The sequence below is a fragment of the Xiphophorus couchianus genome, chromosome 6 (assembly GCF_001444195.1).
Source record: "Xiphophorus couchianus chromosome 6, X_couchianus-1.0, whole genome shotgun sequence".
In the NCBI taxonomy this organism is placed as follows: domain Eukaryota; kingdom Metazoa; phylum Chordata; class Actinopteri; order Cyprinodontiformes; family Poeciliidae; genus Xiphophorus; species Xiphophorus couchianus.
In genome coordinates, this window is record NC_040233.1 from 11,333,770 (window position 1) to 11,358,143 (window position 24,374).

The window sequence follows — 24,374 nt, forward strand, 5'->3', positions numbered from 1 at the left end:
GGCCAGCCATGGCTGACTTGTCACCATGAGTGACATTCACAACTCCAGCTTCTACATAAAGCACACCTGTCCTCAGCATAGTAGATGTGCACCTGGAAACATCTGGCACTCTAAACGTAGCATGTGCTCATTTGCATGTATTTTATAAAAGTCATTTTTAAAGGTAACTTAATATGAATTTAAACTGTATTACTGAATGTGCAGAAACTTTAAAATTATGTATACACCATGGACTACTTTTGGCATTACAACCACAGACCTCAATGTAATTTGGCAGGACGTTATGTCAGAAAACAGAAAAAAAAAAACTACAGTTTTCTAAATTCTTTACAAAAACCTTCCCATACTAAGACTAACAGTATTTGTTGTCCATTTGTAATCATCCACCCTCCCTTCTTTTCTCTCTAACTATAAAAAAATGTGTTCAATGACTGACTATAAAATTTGATTAATTAGCAAATGGATCCATCTGTGAAAAATTCAATCTGAGTCCAGATGTTGTGTGAAGGCTTCTGAGGTTTGTTAGAAAACAGTAGTGAAGAAACAGCATCATGAAGATCACTGAGAAGAGCAGACTAGAAAAAAGTTGTGAAGAGATTTACTGATTAGATTGCAAAGTAATACTTTGGAGAGTCTTATTCAGTCCAGCAGCCAAAATGGAATGACTGCAGTCTTCTCAAGAGACAACCATTCACTCAAACAAGTCAGGTAAAGAGATTCAAATTTGGAGCAGCAGCCAAGCGATCCACAGTTATTCTGGGGGAGCGGCAGAGACCAAAAACTCAGGTGAAGGAATCTGTTGACAGAACAATTAATATTCATACATACTACTAATTTGTTCATTAACAGAAGCTAGACTGTTAAATTGCTGAAAGACAGCAACAATAACAACTCTCTGCAGTTTACTGTGAGCCACACAGGAGTACACAGAAAGCATGTCAAAGAAGTCACTCAGATGGCACTTTGTCCTAAATGCATACCTTATTTTTAGACTAATTTGAAACTGTGTCATTTTTCTTCCATGTCACAATTGTACACTACTTTCCATTAATATATCACAACAAATGTGAAAAAGTGTAACTGGTATGAACAGTATGACAAGACACAAAGAGTCCGCTTATGAGAAAGCATTATTGAATCTTTTTTCTATCCATCATCCGTAGGCACTACAGCCTGCAGCTATAAAATATAAAAGCCATACCCACTAAAGCAATAAAGATTTCATATAATTTTTTGTGCATTAACACGTCAGTGTTATACGGAGGGCTAATGAATGTGGCTTTAAATATGAGCCTCGTTTTTATGGTCCATCAAGAAGACAATAAAGAGAAATGTGGCCTACAGGTGGCTTGTAATTCACCGTATGAGATTGAGAAATTCAATTTTAAAATGCAACAAAGAGAGGTCAATTTTAGATAACAAGCAGCAGTGTGCTGATGTATAATAATCAAGATACAGCAGCACAGAGCCCTTTTCAGGCACTGCAGTGCCATCTGGTGGACTGATTTCTCTAAACTCAAATGGGAAAAAAGTGAACCAGATGGTTTAATTTTCAAAGTTTCAAAGCCACAGCCTCGGGTAATGGATTAGAAAAAAACAACAATATTTAGACAACATAATTTTATTTTATTTATTTTTTCACAGTGATAATCTACAAACACTGTTGAACACTGTTGCCCACAAACAGGCAAGTCAACATCGGCAGCCTCAAATGATACAGTAGAAAAAGAAACTCAGACAGGGATTTGGATCCCTGTTGTTTCAGCAGGTCACAGTTCAAGGAAGATGTATTGCCAAATAAACTGTCTGGAAAACTGAAGAGTTTTCATTTCTGCATATGTTATGAAGTATCATGCTTCATTAAACAATTGGTCAACTGCATTTTATTTTTCTTAGACAGCTAAAGCATGAACAGCAGGTGATTAAATAAAAGTAAAACTCAGTAAATTGGAATGCAAAGATACTTTATGTCAGTAACTCCATTCAAAAAGGGAAACTCATATTTCTGTACAAACATACAGAGTAATATGGGCTAGTTCTACTTTGAATTTGATGATTATGAAAGCCAGCTTTTTCTAATCTTGTGGTCAGCAAGAAAAATGCCTCTCTAAAATCCTGACTGGGAGCATACTAGTCAGGACCAGCCTCCCTCTTACAGACCAGATTCATCGTTCCTAGGATAAATGCTCTCTCTAAATTACCATTTAGCATGTCCATGCAAATGCCAGGTTATTTTTCTGTTGCTCTATGATGGAGTGGCGACCTATCCATGTGACGGATAACCAGACCATCAGGACTGCAGGAAACACCCCACACCTCTCATCTAATGACCAGCTGAGATTGCGACTAGCACGCCCGCAGCCTTGTGTGGACAAGTGGGTATGATTATAAAAATCTAAAATTGTGTTCCTCCACACTTTTTCCTTCCACTCAACTTTCCGTTAACATACTTGGATACAGGCATTTTATTAAATAATGACACATTGTGGTGTATCCTCCTAGCAGGGGTCAATAATGAACAACTGTGTGAGCCATCTTTCAAGTAGAATTCAGCTTTTCTATATAAAAAAAATATATATATATACTGTATATACTGTATATATATATATAATATTTTGGGTTTCATTAGCTTTCATAAAGTTAATAAGAATAAGTGTTTAAAATAAATGATTCTGAGTGCACTAAATCTACTCATGATTTCCACTTTTCAAGCCAAGTTACTGAAATAAGTTGACTTTACGCAGATTTCTTTATTTTTATTTATTGAGATGCTCCTGTATTTCATGACTTGTTACAACACCTTTTGACATTTTGACAAAAAGAGAACACTGGAAAAATATCAACATGTGCGTCTCTCAATCAAACACTGTAGACATGCAAACACATGCACACAACACAACATGTACACACCTACATGCATGTGCTTAAGCACATGAAAACTGATGATTTACAAAAGATATTTTATCATTTTATTGTTTTATCTCTTCTCCTATAGTACTTTTACCCTGCTACTAATATTTGGTATTTACTTACCAATTCTTTTTGTCCATATTTGAATTCTTAAGTCATATATTTTTATAATTTTATCAGAAAAATAAGCTTCTGAGTTAGTTGATAAGGCATTTTGAACAAAACCACTTGCTTCCAGATCGTTTTTTTGTTTGTTTTTTTTTCTTTGACTGAGCCACTACACACCGCTGGAGGACCACTGTATGCGAAGGGTATTCACTGTGTCTGAGTGTGTGTGCTAAGATCAATCATAGACATAGTTAAAGTGCTAAAATCAAATTATACAGAGCTGATTCCCCTCTAGTTAAAACAAATGCACAATGAAGTCCAGGCTAATTACAAGTGAGTCAATAGGAGGAATCGATAACACATATTGCATAGGCAGAGCTGGGGAAAGGAATGTTTGATTCACTTCGCTTCGGCTGCTCCCTCTGCAACCAAGCTGTTACTTATACACAGACTTTTGGCTTTTAAAAGAATAATAATAACAGTGGGGTTTGCACTGAAATTAAATTTAAATTAATTGACACAATATTTATGTCGTGGGATTTAAATCGACGTTTGAATCTTGACAATGATTATCCTGTTAAAAGCATTAAGAGCTTAATCACAATTACCAAAATTGTTCACAGTGCTACTAAGCTGATTGTACTGTAAGATTCATACGTTTCTCCACTTCTGTATGAACAAATTGTACATAACAGACTCCCACTAGATTAGCAGTAAATCTCTCTGTACAGTGGTTCAAATGCATAATGCAAAGCTGCATTCTTTCAGCTGAATGCCAGGTAATAAGATTTACTATAAGCAAAGCAGACTCTTACATGCAGCTTCAGCAGCCAGCAGTAAATCATCAGTGTCCTGCTGCCTTTATCATTACACCCTTCCAGCTTTTGTGCAAGGAGAAAGCCTCTGGCTCCACCCACTGCCGCTGTCTTCGACTGAAATTACTGGAGGAGAATTAGAGATGATTAATATCAGATACGGGCGAGAGAAAGTCAATTCATAAATCAATTCATTCGGTATTTTTAGAGTTTACCATAAATCACGGATGGAGTGTTGACTTACTGTTTCACTGTCCACATCTGAGTCTCTTCTGGACTCAGAGCTGCAGTGGAAAGGAGAGAAAACACAGCTCTGGTCCTCCTGAGTCTGTGGTTATACATAATAACCAGCAGGGGGCAGCAGAAAAAGAAAAACAAATAGGTGGGTTATTGGGAAGAACGAATTTGAAGACACATTTTATCTACATGTAATGGAATAAAGTTGCATCGTGCATGTCGGTAAGGTAGTCAAATTGGTGATTTTTCTTCCTTTAGTTCATATGTCATCTCAAATTAGTTTCAGGTACTTTACGAATAGTAGGTTGTACTAAAGGAACAGTTCAGGATTTTTGAAGTCAGGTTCTGATAAAATGGCCTGTACTTGTCTACTGCTTTATCAAGCTCAGAGGATCCCAAAGTGCTTCACACTATATTCAGTAATTGACCCATTCACACACACACATTCAAATTAGTTGGCCCCAGAGGCTGAAGCTGGAGGCTAGTCTGACAGGGGCAACATTCAAAGCGACCTTCTGTTGTCCTGAAATAACTCCAATCTCAAAAACTTCACATTGGATTAAGGAATTGCTGTATTATAAACCTTACTAATATTTGTCAAATTTCATTAGGGGGATTATTTAGGTAGAAGTCAACCTCAATGATATTCCTATATTTACAATCTGCTAAGAAAAAAAAAGTGGAAGGGATTTCTGGTCAAAATACTTAATATAAAACTGAGGCGATGTAAAAATCAAGAGCATTTTTTTGTTTTTAAACTGGTTTACTTTACTGGTCATCATAATTGCTTTTCCATTCAAAGTATTCCTTACATTCATTTTCTATCTAAATAATGATCAAGTTATGTGTAGGACAGCAAACACAAAGATAGTTTAAAGATTCATACGGTAATAAACATAAACTTGTATGATGTTTTTGAGTCTGGACTTGTTTTAAGAAGGTAAAGATCCGATTTGGTCTTGAACCGGCTAATCAAGATGTACACAAATTGAAAACAACAAAACCAGTATTTACTGGAAATAACTCACTTTCAACAGAATCTGACTCAAAAATTCCTGAACTAAATTCAACATATTTTTTCTAAATATTTGATACCACTAATTCCATGGACTGTGAAGAAATACAAAGTGCATCTTTATTAATTATACAATTCTCAAAACCAGAAGAAAGGGACTCAAACACATCAAAGGATCACTAAGATCTGAGTCAAGCTACAATTTACTAACTACACATTCACTGGATATTTGTTACATAAATTTACATGGACCACTTTTTACTACTGATGAAGGAAATGAAGAGGCAGCTGTTTTCACATGCATTTTTTTTCTTTAGCCGTCAGCAACAAACAATCCATGAAAATTGTTTTTTGTTTTGACCATATTTTTGACCATATCTGGCAGCACATATCCCACATCTCCCAGTCTTTCAGGCTACTATAGCTTCCTAGCTAGCGACTTACATTGTAACTTGAACTAGAGTTAAGTTTACGACGGCCAAGAATTGGAGAATACACCCAGTATCTTCCATCTGCATACTGATGATTGGACACACAGATGAGCACACAAGGGATGTAAAATGGGTTACACAAGATTATACAGAAAAAAAGAGGAAAATGCAAAATGAATGTGGCAACCAAACAAATCAAAACCAGACGTAGTGAAAAGGACAGAACAAATAAAAGCAGAACGATGGATAGACTTCATGCTGTGCAGGTTGTTTTTTTGGTGATATCAGTTAAAAGCATGTCACGCGCCTTTTCAGGCATCAGGCTTTAGAAATAAAGCAGGAAGAGCAGCTCCCATAGCGTGCACACAGAGACCTTCTCACCATCACAACTCTACCACGCTATCCTGACTGGACCACTGCAGAAGATTCAGTAGATCACACAGAAACAGAAAGCAAGTTATCCTCACAGCCTGGTCTTAACTTACTCTTATATGATTGTGACCTTTCAACTAATTTTGGTTAATTTTACTTCCTGACCCGTTCTCTGTTTATATGTGACATAAATATAGAAACATTTGGGGTAGGAACTTACAAAGTAAATGTCAGAGACCTGCACCTCCGCTTCCAAGGAGCTGTGGCTGCTGGACACCGAAAGCTGCTTTTGTGAAGTTCGCGGTTCTTCCTGAGGCAAGTGGGGGCTTGAAGGGGCTGAAGAGAGAGGAGTGGAGGGAAAATGCTGAGAGGAGCTAGCGGATGCGGGGTGAATGGGGGTGAACGCTGAGGCAGGAGTGAGGGTGGAGGCGTTCGGAGACAAACCGGTGAGCTGAACAGATTTTGCATTTGAGTCAGAGATCAGAGAGGAGAGAGTTAAAGCCTGAGCGGCTCCCGGAGAGGTGAGCGGTTTGGTGGACGGACGGATGGATGAAGAAAGCGTAGAGGATGACTGGGCAGCACATTGAGCAGAGGAGGATGACGCAAAGGAAGGAGGAAGAGTAGTGGAGGAATATGCAGAGGATGAACATGTAGAGCTGGGGGCGGACGAAGCTACTGTACAAATTTGATGACTGAGTGTTTGTTGGCTGGAAGACGTGATTTCTGTCCTCTGCGTCAGCTCCGTACTCTGCGGGATCTTGCTGTTTGAGAAAATGCAAACGAAACAGATGAAATACCACAAACATAACTCAGTGAGATACTCTGTGATAACACTTTTGCTGATGTTCATACCTCAGCTCCACTTCCACAGTTATAGTTTCCTGACGTTCGCCGTGAACCTCAACCAGCTCTTTTTGTGATCTTTTTTTTTTTGGACACAAAAAAACACAAAGTACGAGTGAACATTTACAGTCAGTAGGTCTCATATAATAATACAACTGCTGGCAAGCACGGACAATATTTCTGACCTGACTATGTTTGGTGAATGCATTTGTCTTCTAGGGCGTGGATGTTCTGGAGTATCAAACGGGGTGGTTGGTAAAGAGTTGTTAGATGACAGCGTGGTTGCAATAGATGCTGTCGTTGCGTCTTCAAATGACGGAGGGGTGCAGGGCGGCTCTTTACCTGAATGAAGCAAAAGTACAATATTAATATCATATGAGCGAGACAAGAGAGGTTATTTCTTCACATTTCTTTTTGTTTTTGATTCCCACCACTGAAGTTACACATGAAGCTTTACATTTCTGATTGGAAGCGTATTGTCGGTCTACTTAATTCAATCAAAATCGTGTTTTAAGATGGCCAACTGCCTTCTCACCAGCTAGTTAGAACACAGTGTTACAGAATTCTGTTAGTTTGACAGCCTCGCCTACTTTTAGTGACTATGACCAAAAAGCTCAATCTATGTCTCATCTGACCATAAAGGTTTTCTGCAGAAATCATCTGGCTTAACTTGAGCTTGAGGGTGTCAATTCAGGAACAAGGTTTTTATGCTTGACCAGCACCTTCTTATTCTATGTTGATGTTGAAATGCTTGTGTTTGTAATGATGTTGTGTTTGTAATGATGTAAAGCACTTTGAAATGCCTTGCTGCTGAAATGTGCTATACAAATAAGATTTGATTGATTGACTGAAATGGGTTCACAGTGGACAATGACATCCAAACATCCAATTTCCTTTCATCTGGATATATCAACTTGACTCAAATGGGTAAAAGATGTACACAACCAGGTGTTCCGACAGGACAATGATCCCAACATAAATTGCAGAGACACTTCTGTCTGGAACTTAATTTTCTGTTTCCCTGGTTTCTACAGCTTCAATTTCTACATTGCCTTTGTTCCTTACATATATCTTTAGAGTCTCTCTTTATATCAGCTAAGCAAAAAAAAAAAAATAAGCCACTGAGGATGAAAATCATCAAAGCTAAGAGACATAACATGTAGAGGTAGTTAAATCGCAGTAAAAGAAAAAGGCATTAACTTCATTTTTGTGTTATTACTATGAATGTTTCCAGCATAGCGCACCATTCTCTTCCAGAATAGAAAAGCTGTGGGCTCCTCTGAGGTTCTCCAAGTTCTCCAGGTTTTCCTGTCTTTCATCAGTCAGTGAGGGGCGCTGTACGGCCAATCCGCCTCCAGCACCGTACTTGGATCCTGAGAGGGCCCCTCGACCTTTCTTAGATGGAGATGGTCGTAATGCTGGAAGGAAAAACATGATTTACCTTGAAACCTCTTACAGAACGTTAGATGTTCATATCAGTAATCAAAATGAAAAATACATGTGGTGAAATGTTCAACTCACAGCAGCTTTTCCTGAAGACAACTGTGCTGCAGAACTTGAAGAACCTCTCTGCATAGAAACTAGGTCTGTGGACCGACACCGTGTCCTGTGATTCAACGGAAGACAGCAGTGTTCATAATTAAGTCTTGCTCTCCAAAAACAACGACTATGGAAAGACTTAGCATAGTTAACTAGCTTGCATAAATAGACAGCTTAATGTGGATTGGTACACTTAAATAAAGAAAATTAAAAGCCACATGAAAGCAACTTACTCCATCATGGATGAGAGACTTCCAGGAGTGTTCCAGTTTTTTAATCAGCCTGTCAGACAAGACAATTAAATTTAATTACAGACTTCCAAAAGGGCAATGATGTGTATTTTAAATTATATTTAAAAGAATGGTCTATCATTTGTTCCCTGGCATCTTCTTACAATATCGCATTGCTATTTAAAGTGAATTGCAAACCTATACCGGTCATATCATGTTGTCACATATCAACCGGAATGATACACAGCTGCTAGTTGGGATTTTTTAGCAAATAAAGCCCTATAAATGTGGCATGCATTTGTATGTTACAGAACCTCCTGCTGCTGCAGTTACAGCTGCAGGTCTTTGGGGTTTGTTTCTATTAGCTTTGCACATCTAGAGCCTCAAATCTTTTGCTCATTCTTCTTTGCAAAATAGCTCACTCCGATTGGATAAAGAGAATCTCTTTCATCAATTTCTCAACATGATGAAAATCTGGACTTTGACTATGCTTTGATCTAAGTTATTCCATTGTAGCTTTGGCTGAATGTCTACAGCTAAAATGTTCAACTCTATCTCACCAGGTCACCTTGTTACAAATGGGTGCAAAAACCTCATGGTTTGTGGCAAACTGCAAATATTAATTTTTATGGTTTTCTTTCTATAATCTTTTAAGCATTTTGTCCTGCCACACATAAAGACCTACTAGGTGTCCAGTCAACATGTTCTTTCACCTCTTACACCTTTATTTCTGACCTGTCTGCTGTGTTCCTAGCTCTTAATAATGCTCTTTCTTTTCATACATTTTCTCTAAAAGCATCCAAGGTTACATTGAATTTTATTCAGGGTATCAGAGTTAATCATAGCTTCTTTTTTTACTTTCTTCCATTTTTCAAATATGTCATGCCTCAGGTACTGCTCCTGTTAGTATCAATACTCATACACAAATGTGAATTTTGTAATTTATGTTTAGATTTGTTTCAATATTTAAATTTATTTCATAATTGTTTGACATCTGTTGAACCATTTATGCAGATGAGATAAAAGTCTTCAAGCCCACACTTAAAACTGAATGTTACTCTTCCAAAGGAAGAAGGTTGAACATTACATCAGGGGTATCATGCATATTTTAAATTCAAGTTCTGCAAATGAATTAATTACTGGATTTGTGCTGAATTCAGGACAGCAGCATTTGAGGACTGATTTTAGATAAACTAAATAATTATTTTGCGCTTTTTAAATCTACATAATTTTCTGTGTTGTAGAACACAAAAAACTTGTATGGTTCAAGTTGGTAGATTTTTAGTCTCCTTCCCTGAGTGTCATGGTAATTAAAATGCAACAAATAAGCTAATTTTCTACCTGTAGGACTGCAGAATGTCAATAATCCCAATGAACAGCAGGAGGCGCTCTCCTTTACTTCCCATTGCTGGGATACCTCCCATACTAGATAAGAAAAATAATTTGCCATTAGGTTTAAATGCTGTAGGAGGATGATGGTTAATATTATGAAATAGGGACATACGTGTCATCATGTTCCATTGCATCCCTGCATGTGGACCCGCCCTGTATGGACTCCATAGCGGTGGAATAGAGAGCCCTCTGTCCTGCAGGCTTCTTCTCATCGCCGCCTTCTGCTGGTGAGCCCTGGGACTGATTTTCTTTCTCTGCCAGGGTTTGGTTGTGAACGCCAAGCAGCAAACTGTAATCCATGATCTTAAAACTTTCCAGGACCTACAAAGAAACGAAGTGAGTTTTGAGATGTTCTCTTACAACATAATGAAAATGTTTCAAGGGAATTTAAACAAAATGTTTTTGTTGCAAAACCTGTTTTTTTACTTTGTCTATCAATCCATAATGCACTCCCCCTCTTTGCTATCTTTCTCACCAGGCAGTCCCGTTGCAGTGTTTTGACCAAAGCGTTGTACATTTCCTGATCCAAAGTGAGGCCCTCAGGAACATCAGTCAGAAAATCCAGGTCTTTAAACGTGGGCTTGGACTTCTCCCTTTCTTTCTTGGATGCTTGCCTCTTGTACGTCGAGCCCTTGAGGTCGAATTTGAGGTGCATGCGAACCGAGCGTGGCAATATATTGTTCATCACAATTATTCGAATGTTCTTGCCACCACTCTGGACGCAGTAAAGGCCAAAAAACTTGGGCAGCAAAGTGCGGGGGTTCTGGTTCAAGTTCTGGTCGACGGGTTGAAGGACAAAGGCAGAGGAAAAAGGAAGCAAAGCATATTAGTGGTAAATGGGCTTATGTTCCATTGGGGTTTGCACCTGCCAGACAGCATGACCTCATCGGGCCACAGCGCAAGCCTGTGCACACACTTAACTCCTCACTGAGAACTGAGCATGTCTGTGAGCTTTGACCCATCCCAAAGTCACCTACTGATGTCACAGCTGACAGAGAGCCAGCATCAGCGGTGGATAAAGAGGATAAACATGACTAGAAGATTCTGTTGCACGGCTCCTCTTAAGTAAGAGGCCATGTACACAAACAGCTCACTATCCCTATTGCTCTCAGAGATTTAATAGATTTAATTGTGTGTTTTGAAAAACTATCTCCCTTCTTACAGATTTCTTCTGTTTTTGCTTGCTTGTCACACTTGAATGACAAATATCAATATCAGAGAAAGATAACCAGAGTGAAAGCAAAATGCAGTTTACAAATGGTGAACTCATTTATTAAGAGGACAAAGTGTGCAAACCATTCTGGTTCTTTATGAAAGGGTAGCTGCCCACCAAATGTGCCATTTTCATGGTAAGTTTTCCAGGTACTGCGGCAGAAACGCAGCCCGACTGTCACACTACCACATTATGGTTCCATGCTCCACTGGTACCATCATGTTATTTTTCTGAAATGCTTTGTTAGTTTTACTGTGGATGTAATGGGATGCACACCTTCCAAAAGATTCACCTTTTGTCTCTCAATGAATTTTGTTTTTTTCTTGGGGATCATCAAAATATGTTTTGCCAAATGATTAGCTGCCAAAAATGTGGCTAATCAGTTAATTTATAAATATACTGGGTAAGGGAGGTTATATAGTTATTTTTCCCCTTAATAAATTAATTAATAGTGTCAATTACACTACAAACTGATCTTTGTATTTACTCAGATATATCTTTCTAATATTAACATTTCTTTGATATGTGAATCATAAAAATCTAATATTGGAAGTATTAAAAAATCCTTTTTTCTCACCATGTAATATCCAGGGAGCAATTTCTGCAGAAACTCTGCCTCCTTGTGCAGGACGGTTTTGATGATAAACTCGTCATCACTGGTCACATAGAATATGGAGCCGCTTGCTCCCGGATTGCTCAACTCAATCAGTGGCTCATTACACAGCGAGTACTAGACGGAGAGATGGAGGACAAACAGATTAAAATTCGACCTGCCAAGCCTGCCGCTTAGACTCATCGTCTGAAAGTAATAATACAGACATGCCACAGATTAATATTGGGTGTTTTTATATGTAACTGTCTCACCTGCTTTTAATGAGTGATTATCCTTTTGAATTTTATGACAAGCCAGACAACTAATTTGTCTGGCTTGTCATACGAATAGTGCATTTATCAATAGTACATGATAAATGTACTATTTCAATATAATTCAGTAAATCAGTAAAACGCAACAAAGTCATTTATGTAACATAATCAGGACATACAGGAAGTTTTGTTGAAAGAAATGTAAGTACCAATAACACTGTATCGCTCATTTTAAGGTATTACAGTTGTACTGAGAACATACACTCATGCCATTCATTCATTTTAGGTGTGTTTTTTCTTCTTTTTAATGCGTGGAATATTGAAGAAAGCCGTGTGTTCAATCAATTTTAAAAACAAGAACTGGGTGCATAAGTAATCTTTATAGGTGGTCAAAATAGGTACATTACATCATTACTAATATTTGATTAAAAAACAGAAAAGTCATCTGGAGCACACTGTTTTTTCACACTGTGCTTGATGAAAACATCAACTTGACTTCTCCAAACATACAGTTTTGTCTTCATAACTCAATATTTGCCTACTCTGACTTCTGAATTTTGCTTCGGAAGGCATTTGGTTTGTCGGTGAGAGCACACATTTTGAAGAAGTGTCTTCTTTCTTGGATGGCACTGTCTCAAACCATGATGATGTTAAGATTGCTTCAGTGTGGATATTAGCGCTACAGTTCCAGCAACTTCAACTTCCAAGATTAGAGTCTTGGAGGTTTCTGGAGAGTTCCTGATTGTGCTTACCAACTTTCTTTTATTTCAGGGTGATAGCCTGGGTCAGGTGATTAAAATTCAACACTATTGAGTGTTCCAGTATGAGAGTCACCCATCAGGTCTGGATAAAGCAGGGTAACATTAGGCTTTTGGAATGATCAAACCACGTTAGCAAACATATATATGATGAAAAACCACCTGCATTTACTCTGAATTTCTTATTATACATGGATTGTTTGGTAACAGAAATGCAACTTGAACTCAGGGTAACTTTACATGTAGTTTGCCAAATTAATTCAGTGTGTATTTATCAGTAAACATGAGATAATACTCCTCCTCAATGGGCACAGTAACAACAAGAAGACAAACAAATAACAGTATCTGGACCATCTGCTGTCACAACTTGGAATTTAAAAGGAAAGCTTTTCTCTTCTAATCCCTATTTGGCACACACCAGCTGCTTAAATGTGTTGCTGTCACTGTGGGGCCACAGGTGCACCGTGACATGCATGATCCTCATAGGCTTGTGCAATAATATGGCTCTGAAGGTTTTCATGGCACGTTTGCATGCAAATGTGAATTTTTGTGCTACTAAAGAGCAGAGTTTTTTTTGGCCATTTACCTGGTTTAATCTCAACCACCAAACAGAATGACAAATACAGTGCAAGTATTCTGTCACTACAAAGTCTTGACATTTGTCCCCTTCAGCTTTTTATTTCTGCAGCCTGAACTTTTTTTCCCCAACAGATGTTCCCAGCTGAGCTGTGCATCTTAGCAGCTCCTCTAGAGCTGTCATTGATATCATGGCTCCTTCTCTAGTTCATGCTCTCTTTGTTCAGCCTGTCAGTTTAAAAGCATAACCTTGGTAGGTATACAGCTACATGCTATACTATTTCAATCTGTAGATATTTGATTGCAAGGTGTTCAAAGCGTTGAATGTTGTTTTAAGTAGAGAGGCTGGAATAAAAGTGCATGGCACAATTTTTAGATTTTTATTTATAAAAAAAATGGTCAAAATCCTTCACGTAAAATCCTGATCAATTATGTTGAACTTTTAGATTGTTCCATTTAAAAAAATGAAATAAGGAGTATGAATAATTCCAGAATGGATTGTAATACTGCTTCACATCACTTTGTGTAGCAAATACATGTAAGCCAGTGTATAATATGGCTTATGGAAGGAAAAGGCCTCACCAGGTAGTCATCTGGCCGGATCCCAAACAGCTCTCTGAAGTAGCGGAAGGCCACGGGGGCGTAGGTTTTGAACCTGAAGTCTGGGTAGTGATGAGCTGGAGTGAGGTTACTGCCTTCACTGTAAGGGACGGTTAGGACCACTAAATTTAATATAAATGAAAATTATAATAAGCACCAATAAATATGACCCCGATCTTCACCCACCTAGGGAAGAAGATGCTTTCCACCACGTAGAAATCCTGCATGAGGACATCTCTCTCAGGCTTGGAGCTGAGGTTGCCAACGGTATATCCGATCCCCAACTGGATTGCCCCTTTCAAGGCAGAAGAGGTGGTCTGAAGACAGAGAGCGGAGAGTGAAGGTGAAAAGTAGCTAAGAGGAGAATTAAGAGGGCCAAGACAGTTTTAAACAAACAAAATAAAAGTTCACTTTTTTATATGTTGTCTCTCCATGGGCATCTACTCTCCTGTGACCGATCTTCTTCTCACGACTTTGTTCTGTTCCAAACAGGGAAGGCATCTAAAACCAGACACAAAGCAAACAAAGCCATTGTGATTGTGACAAAGATAGCACAAACGACTTCTAATACCCCAAAAAGGTTGAGTTGAATTATGAAAGAATGTAAAACAGAAGCTAGAATAAGTCCTAAGGACAGATGAGACGGTCAGGTGTATCATGTGAAGTAGCCTCTCACCTCTGTTATTTGAGCCTTCTCGGTTGAATCTGTAGACACAGAGGAAAGAAGGATCAAGATGTGCCTACATCAATGCATTATTAAATATTATTTGTTATTTATCGAGGTATAGCAGGTCTAAATTCAAGCTTGTGGTGTTGGTGAAAATCATCCAAGCGAATTAAATAAGCACAAAGCAGAACAAGAGGCTTCCCAGGATGGACAAACATTTAACACCACAAGTGATATTTACTGAAAGATGCATACAACTAAAGCTCTTAATAATACCTTAACTTCAAAAGCGCTAACTTAACATCTTTTGTTACCCTTGCTCCAAGTAAATTGGTGATTTAACTCACCAGAAGAAGAGTTTACCACCTATAAGTTGCAAGTTTTTTGAAGATCCGGGCAAAAAAAAGACAGAAAAACTAGAGAGAAATTGAGCCGAAAGAAAAATCTCTTCTCAGCCTCGACGTCTTCTGTTTTCTATTTCTGGATCAGTAAGATTTGTAGATTTGTACAGGCAAGGTAAAAACTCTATTGGATTGACTTCCTGCCTAATCTGAGAGCAGTCATTGGCTGGGTGCTGCAGATCACATCAGCGACCAATCACAGTCAAGGATTAAACAAGACTTTCCACCCGAGAAGAGAGACCAATCTAGATGCTGTCTGTGTGTATGTGGGACCATTAGACAGGAAGAGGAAGTTAATCAGAAAGACAGCACATTGTATATCAAAGTACTGTATGTTTTATGTCTTATGTGCTATTTTTTATGGTGTGTGAGGTTATAAGGAGGAGATTAAGGTTGCTAATGGAGCTGAGTTGATGAATCTTTAAACCATGAGAAATGAACACAGAAGAGACCGTAGTAGCAGATGGTGCTGCCACTACTGGAGGCAATGTGCAATAAATGATACGATGAAAAAATAACTTCTTTGCTTGAGTTAGCGAATGCAAATACATTTATTATATCATTATATAAATCAAATATTAGCAAAAAATAAATAAATTCACTGAGATGCAACTTATTTATATGGTCTGAAGACTTCTTGGAATCAATAGCTGAATTGTATAAATAAATACTGATTGTGAAGTGGAAGACACATGATACATGGTTTTATAAGTGAAAATGTGAAGAATGTTCAGTGCATTTGTGCATCAGAGTGGAGTATCAGCCACTCCATTCAGGTACCAGATTGTACACAGAAATACAGTTCTGTGTACTAATGTCCATCAGAGTCAGCTAACTAATAAATAGTATCTGCCAGTGTGTAATTTAGTCTCATTGTAAATCCAGGTGTTCTGTGATTAGGGAACAAACAGCATGAGGACCAAGAAACACAGTAATCTATAAGAGATAAAGTTATAGAGAAAACCAAAAACAGTGTTTTGTTTTAAAGTAAGATCATGGAGTACTGTTCATCATCTGAAAATGGAAAAAGTATGGAACAAATGCAATCCTACCAAGACATGATGGTCCTACCAAGACCATCCTAGTAAGAACTGCTTACGTGAGCATTTCTCACATAAGCAGCAATGATGCTCATGTTAACTTTTAAGGAGGTGCAAAAATCAACAGCTCAGATCAAGGAATCGGTCAATAGGACAACTATAGGGCTAAACAGTCACAAATCTGGTCTTGAAGGAACTGTGGCAACAAGGATCATTGAAAGATAGTTACAATAAATCCCATTTTAAATTGCTATAAGCCATGTAAGGAACACAGCAAACATGTGGAGGACTGGTGAGCTGAGACCTACATGCAAAACTTTGTGTGGCATCACCCACTAGAGGCAGGTAAGCTGGGCAGATAAGAAGATGGATGCAGATGAATACACCGTGTTCCAAATTATTATGCAAATTGGATTTAAGTGTAATAAAGATTACATTTTTTGTTGTGCTATTAAATTTATAAATGATATTGTGTGTCAGGGCTCTTTGAATCACTATAATTAATTTCAGAGAGCTGGGTTGATTAGTTTGTCTCGTGATCTCAATTATAAGAAGTCTACTTAAGAAGGATGTTCCACATTATTAAGCAGGCCACAGGTTTCAAGCAATATGGGAAAGAGAAAGGATTTCTCTGCTGACGAAAATCATCAGATAGTGTAGTGCCATAGGACAAGGTATGAAAACATTAGATATTTAACAAAAACTGAAGCATTACCGTGCCTCTGGAACCTCAAGGTGGAGGATCCTCCAGAGGCTTGCGGTGCATGAACCTACTTAAATCTATTTTTATGATATTCTTTGGAAATATCATAAATTTTGAGAGAAAAAAAAGACTCTCATTAACATTGTCTTATATGCACTGTTTCTAGTGCTTTTCACAAAATGAATAAGACAGCCAACAGTTCAGACCAGGAAAGTATCTACTAAATCTCACAGTAATCCACCATGTGTGTTTATGCATTTGGCAGACACTTTAAAACAAAGACTTTACTCACAATAAAGTCAAAAACAAAGCTAACAATAACTTAACCTGACTATTACCTGACTATTAAAAGGTAGTAGTCAGGTTCTATCAGAGATATTAGAGGTGACCTTTAAGAAATGTAGTGTAGAGACAGAGGGGAGTACATGGTTAGTGCCAGGATATGGATATTCTCTGAAAACTGGTCTTCAGTCTTTCCTTGAACAAAACTCAGTTTTTCAGGAGCGTCTCAAACGTGCCCTAGCATATTACCATGAACTCATAGACTCTGTGTATCCTGTTGTGGCAACAGAAGATATAGCAGAGGATTACAGCAACTTTTAAAATGAACAGATTTGTTGACAAAACACAAAAAGATCATTAAAATGACTAAATAATACAAATTTCAAAGGAAAACTCCAACTAATACATTGACTTTGCGTACACAATTAGAAATCAAAGCTGGACAAGTTGCATAAAACTATTTGAGAATCTAAAATCAATGTGGTTATTTTAAATCCAATGAGGTGAATCATAGTCATTTGATTGATTTGTGTGGTTTTTGTAGCCTCCTTTCAGCGGCCGTGCCACAAAGCGCCTCTTTTTTCCACCAGAGTGCCCACACCTGTAACCTGCAGATTAATGCTGGAACAGTGAGTGTAGGACATGAACACAAACATTCTCGGTGGGATTAGGGTCAGAGCAGAATAAATGTGTCAGTGAGCAGCAAGCAACAAACACTACAACATCCCTGTCATGTTCCAGCTGAGCATAATGGCCCGCCAGTTGTACTCTCAGTTTCAAAGTTTATGCACTAAAACAAAAAGGAAATAGAGACATCTCAAAATGATGACAGAGTAATAACATATTTTGGGAGCTCTCAAATGTGTCTTGAGGGCCTATGTGGGCGTGTGAGTGCGTGTGTGTGTCATAGTTAAGAGGATTAAATCTGCCTCTTATCAGCTGAGAAAATGGCGGGTCTGTAGCTATGACAGTAATGTAACTCTGAACATAGGTAGATTTTGATTCCCTTGCTCTCTGAAGGTGAATTTAATGTTTCATTAAATTAACAAGCACGGAGCACCATCAGCATAGACGAAACAACAAATGTATGCCTATTCATCCATATCTGCAAGAAACTGAAGTATGATTTATGTTAGAATCCTAAATCAATAAAGGCATCATTCAGATTGACATGAGATAAGAATCGCAATGATAGCAGCACAACATGTCATAGAAAGATATAGCTTCTATTTTTTATTTTGTTTATTTCTGTTTTCATAGGTAGAATGGATCCATATTCAAATAGATATATTCTGCCTCCTCTCATAACAGCCACACATTCCCAAACATACACAGGACACGGCGTGCATGGAGCTACTGACAGCTGCTGCTGCAGATAATTCTACACAGCTATCAAGTCAAGCCATCTATTTGAACAAATAATGCTTTTTAAAGTGTTGTACTTTTCTAAGCTGCTTATTTCACACCTACAAATAATTTAAAAATAAAATACAATAAAGAATTCTACCAAAATGCTCCTATGAGATTTTGACATTGGATTGAACACATTTAGGCTACGATACCTACCGGTGTCCCCAAAGTCAAGTTGCAGACTGGATCCGGCGGCCGCTGCCTCTGTCGGGCTTCCATCACTCCCGATTCCCGCAGCCGCTGGGTCCATGTCCCGCACGGCTCCTTGTGACGATGCGCAACCCTTGTCTGCCTCAAAACGGAATGAGGTGCAGCGATACTCGCCGCTAAACGGCCGGGCATCTCATCTTACTCTGCGTTTCCCGGTTCAGCTGCAGACGACGGCATCACTCTCCGCTCAATGTGTTTTTGTCGCTGGATGTTTTTGCGGCGACGCTGTCATCCTCAGAGTCAGCGGTGCTGATCATCTCCGATGCTGTTGTGCGTCATCCTCTTCACGCAGCGGCTGCATCAGCCTGAACTAAATGTGCAGTCGACTGCACGTTTTTCATTATGCATTCGGAGGCAATACAGTGTCTTAAATAAAGGTTCCTTCCGAAGCTAATAGAGGCCTAAAATGTTTTTAGCCTCTGACTGCAAGTGTAGCCCACGGCATCTTAACTTATAGCCCACTTGTCAGTGAACAATTATCTCTGACAAGTAGGAATACCTCAAAACAGATCATAAATCTTCAAACTGACATTGATTTGGAAGTCCAGCAAACCACGTTCAGGGTTATTATAGAGAGATGGAGCAAATATAAATCTTCCCAAGAGATGTCAGCAGACAACGGAAATTTCTCCCAGCTCACCAAAGAAACAAAAACATTTCACGGCAGTGACTCAATCTGACCTTTACCTACAATAAATGTAAAAATATTTCAACTTGATCAGAAATGACTAAAATGCAAAAACTAAATTTTAAAACTTTGTTTTAAAATTAATTTGATTTCAAGAGAAATTTGTTAGCTATAGTTTGTCACTTCAGTTGGAACTTTTTCTAAACAGTTAACATTTTTCACCTCTAAAACTACTTTAAACAAATGTTTTGGTTTATATGAAAGTAATCTCTTCATTTTAGTCCACACTGAACAGAAAGCAGAGTTGCATTATTTTCAAAACTTTTTACTACAGCTTGAATGAGTTTCTTGTTCAGTAGTTGAAACCTGACTTTAGAAATTTGCAATATCTATCAAACGGGAATTTGGCTAATGACATGTCATATAACAATTATATTTATCCCCCTTAGATTTGAAGCCCCTCATAATATAAGTTTAAAAAACATCCTTTCAGACAAAAAAAAAAAAAAAAAAAAAGTCATGTTATCAAATGTAATTTGAGACATTTTTGATTTTAAGGATTGGTATTGAAAAAAAAACTGTCAGATGCAATTGTCTAATTTCTGCTGCAAGACAAAATTCAGATATAGGTAAATAAATTACCATAACGACAAAAGAATGTTTAAGACAGCATTTTATTTTTTCATTTTATTCCATAAGTTACCAGTGTACGTTCCAACAATAAGAGTTTTGACAAGTGCAAGGTAAACTAGATATACAGAGAGCCAAGTTATTTGTGGCATTTGTTCTTACAAAACAAAATGTAAGCAAACTCATTACCAAACAAATAAATCAGGATGGTATTTGGACTGAAAAAAGGAATGGCTGTTTATAGTGAAATGCATGATACAAACCCTCTATGTTGGCTAACAACTGTCCTCTCAAGTGGTCTTTACAAGGTTTGAAGCGAGCGGTTTCTGGAAATAAGTTGCACGCTGGGGGTCATCAGGCCCTGCCCTCCCCAAGGTTGGGTTTACAGACAGGTCCGTCACTGGTCCAGATACACACGCACAAATACCCTGAAGTTCACGTGAGAGGTCAGGCAATAGAGGAACGCAAAACAGTGTTACATGTATGGGGGCAGGTCCTTTTCCACCACCTGCACAGAGAAACGTGTTTGAGTTTCAAAGAATTGTGTTTATTGGTTCTAAGATTTCATCAAGAAAAAGGTTTTGAGGGTTGAGATTTGATAAAATGTAAAACCATGTGCTCTAGCGTCATGTGAATGATGCCATGCACAGAAATATGTAAACACAGCTGCAATGGATTACCTCTGGATCGTCAGTTGGACCGTATCTCTTCACCACCTCCCCATCCTTGTTTATCAGGAACTGCAGAGGAAAAAAAAACATTAATAAAAAAATCAAAGTTAACGCACTTGGTTGAAGACAGTTTTTGTCATCAAAAAAGCCATTTCCAATTTACCTTTGTGAAGTTCCACTTGATGTTACTGTTGGTAGAAGAAATAAATATGAATTACAACCAAACCTTTATAGTTATGCACAGGAGTGTTTTAAATAATAGTACTTTAAAATATAGCATTAGGATGTCTGCTAAAATATCAGTTTACTTTTGAATTTAAAGAAAGTTTTTAATGGGTATTTTTAAAAGCACAAGTGGAAGTAGGAGGGCCCTGGAAAAACTTTCACATTTTCTTAGAAGTCATTCTGGGGCAACCAGATAGAGATACTGTGGTAGTTTTAATGGTTCATTAGATCATAAAAAGGGGTTACGCAAAACGACCATGTGAAACATTTAATACCTCATATACTGACAAAAACTGAATTCATTCATACAGCGCACATTTAAAAGCCCTTTTGTGTTTCACAACATCATATTTAAGGCCTTCTCTTGCTTGAACACATGATTTATAATGGCTACAACTCATCAGAGGTTGTTTAACTCTGGTTTGCGTAATTCACTCATCTGTTACAAGAGCGATTTAGCAGAGATGCATTGTCTTGAGGATTAGGTTAAGGGAAAAAGTGACAATCAAAGGTCAAGTAGCGGCTTGAACCTGCTTTAGACTATGACCACAAAGAAAAAAAAAGTAGAAAACTGACTTACTTTCCAAACAATCCCTTTCCTTTGGGCTGTGCCTTCATCCACTTCCACAGAGGGTGAGCATTGTCACCGTTTACCTCAATCTTACTAAAGAGATCGAACTCTGCGTTGTAACCTTTAGCAAACTCCTTAATCTCGGCATCTGTCCCCGGTTCCTATGTTACAAAGAAAACAAAATGATAAAGCATGAAAGTATTTAGAAAAATGGTGCCAGCATCAGTTTTATGATGCGTTACCTGCCCTCCGAACTGGTTACATGGGAAGCCCAGGATGCGTAAACCTTTCTCAGCGTGCGTAGCGTGCATTTTCGCAAGCTGAGTGTAGTTTACCTTCGTCTTTCCTCATTTAGAGGCCACATTTACAATGATGCAAACATGACCCCTGGCAGAAAAAAAGAAAAGGCAAAAGTGTTGGAACAAATGCATCACTGCAGGTATAATTTGACATTGCTGGCTGCCTTAAACCCAAATATTAGTAGTCACAGTTCCTGAAGAAAGTAAAGAGTTATTTGTTTTCCTTAACTACATGGGAAAGAAAGCAGTTTGAAAACGGTCGTCACAACTAAAACTAAAACATTTATTGGTAGGAGTATCAAGATATGATAACCCTGGGTAAAAATACATGTTATCATGTAGCTCCACAATCATCTTAAACTAACATAATATAAACTGCTATTATTTAAGAACAGGCAAACAACAACTATTCATGTTGCTTCTGATTTTTAGCTTGTACGTTTTAATCATACATGGACATGAGCAAAACTAAAGAATAAATACTGGCTCAATTTATTAGATGTTCAAATAAATATGCTCATTATATTAGAGGGTTAATCAGTTACGATATCTGCAAGTGTGGTGAGCATTTGGTTACTTAATCGATGTTGCTTGCAGGTTGGCATCTTTAGCTCCAACTATCACTAACAGTGGAGGGTGGGTTCCATGCAGTGACTGTCTTATTTGAGTAACAAATTATGTCAGGACAGGCAGATTTGTCTTCCGTGTAAATGAAGAAAATCAAAGGATAACTTCCAGTTATCTTTTAACTAGATAACTGGAAGTTAAACAAGGTGAGACTGTGGAACGGGGTTATGCTGCTCTGTGCCCTTTATTAAAAATAGGTCATAAGAAGTTAGGATAGTATGAAATGAAATGTTAAAACTTTGATATAAATTTAAAGCTTAATGTAACCTAAATACAACTCCTAAGTTTCACTTTGAAATAAAGAGAAACATTTTTAAGCAATATAAAATTGCTTAAAAATTTTAAGTATGATAAAGTATACATACAGAGACTATAATTTGTTAATAATTTATTCCCCTTTACTGTCATCAGCGTGGCGTATTGGTAAACGTTTTGTCAAAAAAATGTTTGTTTAGTTTCCCTGAGGACAAGTTGTTTTTGTTCTCCAAAATCCCCCCAAAAGTGGATCGGACACATGTACTTTAAAACCTGGTCTTAAATCAATTTACATGTACAAATACACTACATACTGCCCAAATAACATCAGAAATTGGAACTTAAAGGTACAGCTGAACTTCCAAGTGCAGCAAATATATTTTACTTGTAATTCTCCAGAGACACCTCGTTCCCGTCGATGTCTGTGGCAGAGAACTCGTAGATAGACTTGGCGGTTTTCCAGTTATCTACCTGAGCACACTGAAATATGAAGAGATATTACACATGTGAGAGAACATGATTATGCAATAGCCGAAGAAAAGGGTTGGATCTTACTCCTGCCCTTTAGCACGGACTAAAGGGCATGAGTAACAGTAAGTAAGAAGATGAATCATATTTTCTGCGCACTATGGCCCATTTTTGTCATCATCCAGTCTCTCCACTCCTCCAATGCGTCCGAGCAAGATATCACCGAGAAGGGCGTGAAAAAGCGCAAAGATTTGATCCTCGGTGCAAACCGAAAATCTCCAGTGGCTCATAATCTCATTGAACAACAAAGAGGAAAATAACAGGATTATGCATAAGCGGAAGTGCTTTGCTGTTTTACACCACGGATAAAAGCAGGTACAACGGAATATTTAAGATCTCTACAAAGCAACAAAACACAGTCGCAATGCCGAAATACGAAAACCTTAAATGGCTCACTGGAAACGTATTTCATACAGAAGAAATGTCCAAAATATTCTAACTCACAACTTGAAATATGCCCAATTTATAACAGAGAGTGCTTTGTCTTTGCTGCAGCTTCAAGCTAAAGATAACAAACGTAACAGCATCGGACTCATTTGAGTGCTGCACCGGACCAAAAAACAGAAAAGCCCTGAATGTGACCTACATGCGGTCTAACATTCAGGCGGCTAAAGGTTTTAGTGTCACTTCCTGCCGAAATTAAAAGATTCAGGATAAGTATTTTAGATAGAATTATATACTTACCATAGCTCTGACTAGTCCCCTGCTCCCCACTACACCTAGCAAAACTGTCGGTCTCAGCCACATCCAGGCCGCTCTTATCACATGACGTCCTTGTCTCCTCCCATTAATAATTCTCTTAGCTCCGCCCATGTTATCACAGCAAACCACATATTTTCTGTAAGTAAAATGGCTTAATTCAGCCTCGAGGAATATAAAAAATAAGGTTGCCATTTAATAATAAATAAACCACCAGATCCACTCTGTTTTTTCTCTATTTTCTACTTCTCTTTTGTACTTTGTGAGTGTTTTTCTAAACCAGGTGTCTCAAACTCCAGTCCTCGAGGGCCACTGTCCTGCAGCTTTTGGATGTGCCACAGGTACAAAACGCTGGAATGAAATGGCTTCATCACCTCCTCCTTGTGTAGATCAGTTCTCCAGAGCCTTGCTAATGACCTAATTATTCTATTCAGGTGTGGAGCAGCAGAGGCACATCTAAAAGTTGCAGGACTGCGGCCCTCGAGGACTGGATTTTGAGACCCCTGAGCTAAACAGTCTTAACACCAAGAATGCCCAGGATTATGAAGGAATGTCTATTTAAGAATCTCCATGCCACTGTTTTGAGCAACAGGGGAACTGAACAAATATTAATTGTAAATAGAGT

General features: G+C 38.1%; 2 protein-coding genes across 4 annotated transcripts; both read right to left on the bottom strand.

Annotated features, from left to right (window-relative positions):
- Positions 1 to 1,616: 1,616 nt before the first annotated feature.
- LOC114147080 (phosphatidylinositol 4-phosphate 5-kinase type-1 gamma-like) lies at positions 1,617 to 19,064 on the bottom strand. Of its 3 annotated transcripts, none has more exons than XR_003596019.1 (18): positions 18,563 to 19,064; positions 14,580 to 14,608; positions 14,315 to 14,404; positions 14,090 to 14,220; positions 13,886 to 14,003; positions 11,683 to 11,835; positions 10,368 to 10,667; positions 10,005 to 10,213; positions 9,842 to 9,925; positions 8,504 to 8,552; positions 8,253 to 8,337; positions 7,976 to 8,149; positions 6,917 to 7,073; positions 6,741 to 6,809; positions 6,109 to 6,649; positions 5,898 to 5,932; positions 4,078 to 4,161; positions 1,617 to 3,959 (listed from the first exon to the last, which is right to left on the bottom strand). XR_003596019.1 is itself a non-coding variant. In XM_028021621.1 (18 exons), the coding sequence occupies exons 1-18, from the start codon at positions 18,654 to 18,656 to the stop codon at positions 3,957 to 3,959; spliced, it is 2,025 nt and encodes a 674-aa protein (XP_027877422.1). In that variant the 5' UTR covers positions 18,657 to 19,048; the 3' UTR covers positions 1,617 to 3,956. The 3 variants fall into 3 exon arrangements, 2 of the variants coding, with proteins under 2 accessions (XP_027877422.1, XP_027877419.1); XM_028021621.1 differs by lacking the exon at positions 5,898 to 5,932 and having other exon boundaries at positions 6,109 to 6,224; positions 6,570 to 6,649; positions 18,563 to 19,048; XM_028021618.1 differs by lacking the exon at positions 5,898 to 5,932 and having other exon boundaries at positions 18,563 to 19,061.
- Positions 19,065 to 19,899: 835 nt separating this feature from the next.
- Positions 19,900 to 23,878, bottom strand: LOC114147031 (phospholipid hydroperoxide glutathione peroxidase-like). The gene is made up of 7 exons (XM_028021560.1): positions 23,735 to 23,878; positions 22,908 to 23,002; positions 21,584 to 21,728; positions 21,351 to 21,502; positions 20,709 to 20,733; positions 20,555 to 20,614; positions 19,900 to 20,382 (listed from the first exon to the last, which is right to left on the bottom strand). The coding sequence occupies exons 1-7, from the start codon at positions 23,861 to 23,863 to the stop codon at positions 20,350 to 20,352; spliced, it is 639 nt and encodes a 212-aa protein (XP_027877361.1). The 5' UTR covers positions 23,864 to 23,878; the 3' UTR covers positions 19,900 to 20,349.
- Positions 23,879 to 24,374: the final 496 nt, after the last annotated feature.

Excerpts from the sequence above, each read along its gene's own strand:
- LOC114147080 (XM_028021618.1), bottom strand. The coding sequence starts at position 18,656 with ATGGACCCAGCGGCTGCGGGAATCGGGAGTGATGGAAGCCCGACAGAG. Across the intron at positions 14,609-18,562 it reads ACTTGACTTTGGGGACACCG|ATTCAACCGAGAAGGCTCAA; the intron begins GTAGGTATCGTA and ends CTGTGTCTACAG. Across the intron at positions 6,650-6,740 it reads ACTGTGGAAGTGGAGCTGAG|CAAGATCCCGCAGAGTACGG; the intron begins GTATGAACATCA and ends TTTCTCAAACAG.